Below are 8,568 nucleotides of genomic sequence, written 5' to 3'. Positions count from 1 at the left end.
CCTGGGTGCACCCACACCTGTTCTGAGGGTATTGTTTTACATGCCTAGGGACTGTTTAGGTGTGCCTCTAGGGTTAAAAGAATTTTTTGATATCAGCTTTATACATGATAGTAGATGTCTTCTGCAGTCACCCCCACTGTTGGATAGCTATTTAAGAGGATGCTTGAATAAACCAGGGATGCCAGACTCCAGCATGGACTGTGAGCCCTTCTAAAATGACAAGATGTCTGTGTGTTGTCTTTATCGCTGTTGGGTAGCTAGGAGTTTCCCAGTCCAGCACTCCCTGACTCAGAGATGGACCAGGGCCATTTGGTTGCTCTGATCGCAGCCCCAAAGACAGCAGTCTGGAATAGTTAGCCTCTGTAGCGTGGGACTGATACAAGCCGGGCCCTGGCAAAGGGGGTAACAAAACAAGGAGTTCAGGGGCACTGGGGAAGTAACCTTCGTGGTGGAGGATGGGGTCTGGAAAAGGAGCAAAATCTAGATGCTGCTGGATAGGTCTTCAGCTGTTCCTTAGCTTCCGCTTATGTCCAACTGCAAGTCTCTAGGACGACTGTGGTGGTTTGAATAAGTATGGTCCCCATAGACTCATGTGTTTGAATGCTTGGTCACTAGGGAGTGGCACTATTAGGAGGTGTGGCCTTATTGGAGGAAGTGTGTCATTGGGGGTGGCCTTTGAGGTCTCAGAAGCTCAAGCCAGGTCCAGTGTGGCTCAATTCCATTACTGCTGTCTGAGGATCCAGAATTCCAGCACCATGTCTGCCTACATGCCACCATGCTTCCCAACATGATAATAAACTAAACCTCTGAACTGCAAGACAGCACCGATGAAATGTTTTCTTTTTAAAGGGTTGCCGTGGTCCTGGTGTCTCTCTACAGCAATAGAACACTAACTAAGACAAGGGCATACTGCAAAAAAAGGAGAAAATCCATAGAAGTACAAAGACAGATGGGCCAGTGAGATGGCTCAGTAGATAAAGGAACTTGCTCAGACTGAAGACCCAGGTTCAATCTCCAGGACCCACATGGTTGAAGGAACCAACTTTCAAAAGCTGTCCTCTGATGTCTGTGAGTTTAAATATGCAGGCATAAAAGAGTGCGTGAACACACACACACACACACACACACACATACTGATTTTTAGATATTAAAAAATTGGTTTTTAGACAGTCTTGTTTGTTTGTTCTGGCTGGCCTGGAACTTGATATGTAGACCAGGATGGCCTTGAAGTCATAGAGAAGGTCCACTTGTCTCTGCCTCCTGAATGTTGAGATTAAAGGTGTGGTGGTCGCTGTTGTCACTATTGATGGACAGACAGAGAGGCTGGCCATCTCTTCCTGTGCTTGCCATTCACAAATGGGTGTCCTGTGTCTATACCCTGTGAGCAATTTTTACTCTTTTATTGATTTTGAAAGTTCTTTATATGTTAAGGTTACCTCTGAACATTATTCAGAGTAACCCATAGATCCCATGAGGGAGTAGGCACAGACTTTTCCAGGGTCTGAGCATTGTGTGTTTGTCCCTCATTGGGTTGAGTAGTTCTGGAGTTCGGTGGCAGGATGGGGCTTGTCTGCTCAGGCAGAGAGGGAGGGCAGTGGTGAGGAAAAGACAGAAGGGTCAGAGCTGAAAGTAGGAGCTATGAGTGACAGCCTTAATGGAAGGCAGATGGAGGAAACAGGATTGCCCTCGCTGAAAGGAAGGGTCAAGGGGCACAGGGCTTTCTAAAGACAGGAGCCTGGGGGACTGGCTGGTGGTGGAGCCTGGCTCCACTGTGTGATGCCTATGGGCTGTGAAAGGGCAAAGGTCAGTTTTCCTCCATCCTGCAAGTCTAGACCCTCTTAGGGCTCAGTGATAGAGAAGCTGAAGGGACTCTGAGCCACTGAAGGACAGTGTGTAGAGAGGCCCCACAGACACGGGAGAGTCTCTACCCAGCTGTGTTTCACTGAGCAATCTCTGGAGCCTCTCTGAGCCGGATTCCTTGCTCGTGAAAAGAATAGTGTTATTTATCTAATAGGATTTAGCAGAATCAGTTTGTAGAGTGTTTAGCCCAGCGCTAGGACCCAGGGACGCTTTCATAAAAGCAGGGCGTGCATTTGCATTTACACACGCATGTGTCCACACATTCCACAGTGTGTGCAGAGGTCAAGGACAACCTGTAGGAGTCTGTTCTCTCCTTCTGCCATGAGGGTCCCAGAGATTGAATTCAGGTCATGCGGCTTGGTGGCAAGCCTCCACTCTCTGAGTCATTTCACTGGCCCTGCTCTTGTTGTTACTCTGCCCCTCTGTCTGCCACTGGTGACATCAAGATGCCTTTCATTGGATCTAGGACTTTGAGAGCCCGGTGAATGATCAAGTTGTAGGTGAAGACACTGAGGCTAGGACCAGAAGGAACACATCTGGGCTCACCCGTTACAGAGGGTTTATAAAATGTTCTCTGAGTTCCACTGGTGCTCCTGGGGACCTTCAAAGTGACCTTATTTAGAAGAAGGGTCTTGAAGATCTCATAAGGGTAAACTGAAGCCACTCTGCATCAGGGAAGTCCCTATATCTAAGGGCTGGAGACACTGGGGAAGGAAGGGGTGCTTGGAACAAAGGCATAGTCCTGAAGCAGGAAGCCACGATGTCCAGTCTACATGGGCTGGGTGCCCCAGGCTCCATGCATGTCACCCAAGCAGCCTATGAACTGAGCTACATCCCCAGCCCCCAGACACACTTTGTTTTTTGTTTTCCATGTGTATGAATGTTTTGCCTGCGTGTATGTCTGCGCACCACTTTTGTGCCTGGTGGCCACAGAGTCCAGAAGATGGCATCAGATCCTCTGGGACTAGAGCAACAGATAGATGGCTCTAAGCCACCACACGCATCCATAACTGCTGAGTCATCTCTCCAACCCCTGGTACAGGTTTTTTGTTTGTTTGTTTTGGCCGTTATTCCTAGAAAAACCCAGTAAACAATTACTGACCTGGCATTTACACTGTTGGGTGCAGTTCGAGAGTTCAAGGGCAGCCTGGGCTACATGAGCTCCTGTTTTAAAACAAATAAGAAACTTTGTTTCCAGCCAGTCAACTCTTCCCCAGTGTCAGATGGCAGGTGCCAAGCAGAGAGACCACAAACCCTGAATACAAGGTTGGAGCACTGATACCGCCCCATAACTAGCCATCTAGAATCATCAGGGCCTTGATGCAGGAGTCAAAGTTGCAGTCTCTGAAATTCCTATAGGGTAGAAGCTGTCCGGTCCTGCTACAGTCCCTTCCTACTTTGTCTCTGCTCTTGCTTCCCAGCTCAGGGTCTAGGATTCAGGCAGGTGAGATTATACCCGTTTTACAGACCAGGACATGAAGGTTCCTTGACTCCTTCCAGCGAGAAGTGGGGAAAGTGGGCAGCCTGTTTGGCCAGGAGTCAAGGGACAGAGAATAAAGAATTGTCCCAGTGTCTGTGGGGAAGAGTTGGGTGCAGTGTCCTCATTGTGCCACGCAGCCTGCATGCAGCATGGAGACTGAGGTGGTTGCAGCTCTTCCTTAGGGAGTGGCTGCAGGGAGCAGTGTTCAGGCCCAGAACAGGGTCTGCATCACCTCTGGAGGGAGGCCGGCATTAGCCGGGCCGTGAGCCCAAGCGGAGCTGGGACGCCCTCTAGCAGCTAGCTCCGCGGGGGATGGTAGGGAGAGGAGGAGCCGGGGCAGTGAGGAGTGCCGTGAGGTCCTCCTGGGCCGCAGGGGGCACTGTGGCCGAACTTGAGCCCTCACACCGGCCAGCGAGAACCGGAAGTGGGTGTGGTAGAGTCACTTCCTGTGCGGAACCGCGGCCTGGGCGGAGGACTGGTCACTGGCGCTGGGTCTGAACCGGTAGATCGGGAGGAGGCGGCGTGTGGGCGTCGGGACGCACGGCCGTCGCCATGCCGTTTCTGCACGGCTTTCGCAGGATCATCTTCGAGTACCAGCCCCTGGTGGACGCTATCCTGGGCGCCTTGGGCATCCAGGACCTGGAGCGGCAGGAGCCCCTGGACGAGTGAGTGGCTGTGGTCCCTGTGGTTGTCGCAGCGGGAGCTGTGTGGCTCCGAGCGCGAGCTCCAGCCCGAGGCGAGCTCGCAGCGTCTTGCAGGGCAGAGGACCTGGGCTTCGGCGCCGCTCCCTGTGCATGGATGCCGGGAGGAGACGAGCTGGCTGTGGCCGAGCGCACTTTCTGCAGACAGCAGGCCTCTCTCTCTCTCTGAGATTCTCTGAGGAAGGAAGCGGGTGTGGTTCTTGTGCCCTCTGCAGAGCTCCCCGGGTATTTGGAGCGCTGCGACAGGCGAGCACCCAGACCTGCTGCGCGGTGTGGAATGCATGGGGTGGAGTGGGCAGAGGTGGGGCGTTGGGACAGTCATGAGAGGAATTGCAGACACTGTCAGTCTCACCGGGGAAGTCTTTTCTAAACCACATCAGCTCTTTCCTCTGAGGCCTACTCTGTAAGGGCATTGCTAGGCTTTTCCAGAACTCCGGGGCCGGGCTAAAGGGCTGCACATCAAGGCACTGCCGTCCTCCGTAGGCGGAGCCTAACATTCCGGAGGGCTGCCCCAGATAAGCTTTTTGTGTCCGGGCGTTGGTCGAATCTTGGGGCCAACCTATTACAAGAAGTCTGGTGGATGAGATTAGGGAGAAGAGCGAGTGATGAACTTCGTGGAGAGGTGGATCTGGAGGTGTTTGGGCAGTTGTCAGAGCTGGGCAAGGTGTGGAGCAGCCCCAAGCCCAAGAAGCTCTTAGTAGGTAGTGTTGACTAGGAAGGGTGAGAGCTTTGGGGCCTCCTTCTGGGTGGTGTGAGAGCCAGCTGGACAGAGCCAGCCATTGGTAGCAAGCTGAAGGATGGCTTTGAAACCACTTCAGATATGACCAAAAAAGGCTTCTGCCCCACCGAGTATGAGCAGTTTTTGTGGTTGATTGTGGAACAACACACAGGGTAGGGCAGCTGGTCCCCAAGTGTTACCACTGCGTCTGCTTTGCCTCTGATGTGCAGTTATGCCGCCGGCGAGGAGAGCCGCATCCTGGTCCTCACTGAGCTGCTGGAGCAGAAGGCCCACTCTCCATTCTACCAGGAAGGTGTGAGCAATGCTTTGCTGAAGATGGCTGAGCTGGGGCTGACTCGGGCAGCTGCTGTCCTTCTGCAGAGTGGGGCCAACCTCAATTTTGAAGGTCAGCAGGATCCCAGAGGGTCCAGGGCTAGGCAGCTAGGCCTGGCCTCTGCTTTTCCTCTTATCTGTGGGTGACTTTCCTTATTCTTTTCCTTCGGGTGGCTTCCTCACTCCTGTGGGCTTTCCAGGTGGCTCATAGCACCTCGGCTCAGAGTGGTGTTGCTTCTAGCATGTGATTAAGTTGCCAAACTTCCCCAGCTTCCAGATTAATCCCACTTCTATTATGGTGAAACTGCACCGGCAGTGCCCAGAGCTAAGGGAAGGTAATTTCCTGTGACTCTGAGCTGTCCTGCGGGTTTTGCTTAGATCCTAGAGGTGGGAAGATAAGCCATACTAGGCATCAGTTACAGCAAGCCTCATAGGTTTCTTAAGCATCCAGGATGATGAAGGGCCAACTTTCAGTCCTGCCATTCATTGGCTGTTACCCCAGGAGATAGAAACAGGTTGGACTGCCTCTGAACTAGTATGGGGCCAGTGCTGACCCACAACAGCCTTAGTGTCTTTCATTGGAAACCAGCTCAAAACAAGCTCAGACACTGCAGGCACCTGGGAACCCTGCAAGCAGAAGGGGGCATCTATTCCAAAGCCCTTCCATGTGGTCACCTGGCCTGGAAGCAGAAGGCTCTCTCTCTTGTGTGTGTGTGGTTTTTTCGAGACAGGATTTCTCTGTGTAGTTTTGTAGACCAGGCTGGCCTCAAACTCACAGAGTTTGCCTCTGCGGAGTGCTGGGACTAAAGGTGTGCAGCATCACCGCCCAGTGGCAGAAGATCTTTAGTGATTCAGGGATAGCTGGCAAGGTCAGGGCCTGCCAGGGCATTGTAATGAGAGCCTGGCTCAAGAACAAAAAGTGGCTGCACTGCCAGGCTTGAGCACAGCAGTCTCTCTGCTTGCTCTTGGGAACAGTCCTGAGAGGAAGTGACAGAGAGGAGACTGAGGCCAACACAGATAAGTTGCATACCCATTGGAACTCACCAGGACTTTAGGCCTAGCATCTGCACACTTGAGGTAGCAGTGCTGGGGAGAGGCTCAAGGCCAGGTCCTGAACCTTTGAGAATGGACTGACCTGTACTGCTTTCTGTCCAGACCCTGTTACCTATTACACAGCCCTGCATATCGCTGTCCTGAGAAACCAGCCTGACATGGTGGAGTTGCTGGTGCGCCATGGGGCTGACATCAACCGGAGGGACCGGGTAAGAGTCAGGTTCAGTCAGCTTGGGTGTATGTGGTAGATTTACCAGCCAGCCTTTCAGGCCCCAGGCCAACATGGCTGCTATCCCTTTTGGCTCAGATCCATGAGAGCAGCCCCTTAGATCTGGCCAGCGAGGAACCTGAACGTCTGCCCTGCCTGCAGCGCCTCTTGGATCTTGGAGCAGATGTCAATGCAGCTGACAAAAATGGTAAGTGCCTCCGTGGGAGGCTGACTATGCTAGGGATATAGCCAGGTGAGCATCTGGGGGCTGGCCCCAGAGGATGACATAGCCACAGCTGGCATACAGGAGGAGGGTACCAGCCTGCCTGAATCCAGCACCCTGGAGAGTACAGTCACTGTCTCCATGCTGCCTCAGAAGGCATCAAGGAGTGAGCATACTCTGTCTATGTGTGGATGCAGACAGGTCCTGACCTTGCTGACCCTCTTGTTCCTATTGTGTGAATGAAAATCCAGTAGCTCTTCCCTCAGTCTTGAGAATCTTGCTTCCACCCATCTGTGGGCACACTGGCCTCATCCTTCCTTCTCCTTCCTAGGGAAGACAGCACTGCTGCATGCTCTGGCTAGCAGTGATGGAGTGCAGATCCACAACACAGACAACATCCGGCTCCTCCTGGAGGGAGGTGAGGGTCTACATTGTCCACAGCAGCTGCCATGCCTTCTGCTCCATCCCCCTCACCCTTGTTTGGTAAGGATTGCTGGCCGCCTCTCATTTTTGTTCCATGGCTCTTCCAGGGGCAGATGTCAAGGCCACCACCAAAGATGGGGACACTGTGTTCACATGTATTATCTTCCTCCTTGGTGAGACTGTCTGTGGGGACAAGGAGGAGGCCCCGATGATCAACCGCTTCTGCTTCCAAGTTACACAGCTTTTGCTGGCCCATGGGGCTGATCCCAGTGAGTGCCCAGCCCATGAGTCGCTCACACACATCTGCCTCAAGAGCTTCAAGCTGCACTTTCCCCTCCTGCGCTTCCTGCTGGAGTCTGGGGCCGCCTACAACTGCTCCCTGCATGGTGCATCCTGTTGGTCTGGCTTCAGCCTCATTTTTGAGAGGCTGTGCTCCCACCCAGGCTGTGCTGAAGATGATAGCCACATTGAGCTTCTGCATAAGGCTGAGACTGTGCTGGACCTCATGGTGACTAGCTCCCAGAGGCTCCAGCTACCTGAGAACTTCAACATCCACCCAGTGGGTAGCTTGGCAGGGAAGATCCAAGCCCTGCATGCCTCCCTGAGGCAGCTAGAGAGCTACCCACCACCTCTCAAACATCTGTGCCGTGTGTCCATCCGGCTATGCCTGCGGCCATGGCCTGTGGACACCAAGGTCAAAGCCCTGCCCCTGCCTGACCGGCTCAAGTGGTACCTGCTCAGTGCACACAGTGGTACAGAAGACAACTGCTGATGGACCCTGGAACAGAGTGGTCAGGGTTGGCTGAAGCCAACCTGCAGGTAGACCTGGTACTTGTCACAGCCTCTGGAGGGTCTTTTATCTGGGCAAGCTTTTGCCCTTTACTGAAATGAAACAACTAGGGTAGTGCCCTGGGGGCCAAAGGCATGGCTGCCTCCCGGAGACTCCCACCTCCTTCCTCCCTCTGCATTCTCAAGTCAGCCACATTTTGGAGGGGCTGGTGTGGACAGGACACATCTGCCCTCTGAATTGGGAGCTGAGCAGGCAATTTGCAGAAGCAGGTGAGCAGAGACCAGGCCCCTTGGAGCTTTGGCAGCTGATTGACCCTGAGGGGAGGCACATTCCTGGGTCTTTCAGGGACCAGTGCCAAATTCCTGGACCATCCAGTTAGGCCCTGCTCTGTCACCTCAAGTCTCACAGTGTTTTAAGGCGCTAGAGATGGCACTGAGGCTACCAGAGTGGTGGTGATCTTCTGGATTAGAGGCTTGCCCCATCCTATAGCCTTTAGTGACCTGTGGTTGGTGGCAGCTCTGCTCATGCCACGTCCAGGTCTTGGGGACTGTGCCTTCTGCTTAAAGGTGTCATGAGCACAACAGGACAGTCTGTCTCAAGGGCCTGGCTTTGTGAGGGGCTCCCCAAACATGTCACTGAGGCCAGAAGCTGGCTCTCCTCTCTAATGCTAAGCTCTTGCAGGCCCTTCCCAGGCAGCTTGGCCTTTGGGAGTGAGCAGAGATGATTAAAAATATTTATAAAATTAAACTTGGTGTCCTTGTGTGACAGTTCGGCACTTT

General features: G+C 53.2%; 1 protein-coding gene across 1 annotated transcript; it reads left to right on the top strand.

The window, feature by feature from the left end:
* Nucleotides 1–3,779: 3,779 nt before the first annotated feature.
* Nucleotides 3,780–8,536, top strand: LOC100771739 (ankyrin repeat and SOCS box protein 6). The gene is made up of 6 exons (XM_027423196.2): nt 3,780–4,005; nt 4,990–5,165; nt 6,248–6,354; nt 6,453–6,561; nt 6,908–6,994; nt 7,107–8,536. Exons 1-6 carry the CDS (start codon nt 3,893–3,895, stop codon nt 7,769–7,771), a joined length of 1,257 nt encoding a protein of 418 aa, XP_027278997.1. The 5' UTR covers nt 3,780–3,892; the 3' UTR covers nt 7,772–8,536.
* The last annotated feature ends 32 nt before the right edge of the window (nt 8,537–8,568 follow it).

Source organism: Cricetulus griseus, chromosome 6, assembly GCF_003668045.3.
Source record: "Cricetulus griseus strain 17A/GY chromosome 6, alternate assembly CriGri-PICRH-1.0, whole genome shotgun sequence".
In the NCBI taxonomy this organism is placed as follows: Eukaryota; Metazoa; Chordata; class Mammalia; order Rodentia; family Cricetidae; genus Cricetulus; species Cricetulus griseus.
Note: the sequence above shows the minus strand (reverse complement) of the source record. Positions and strands in the feature narration are given on the sequence as shown.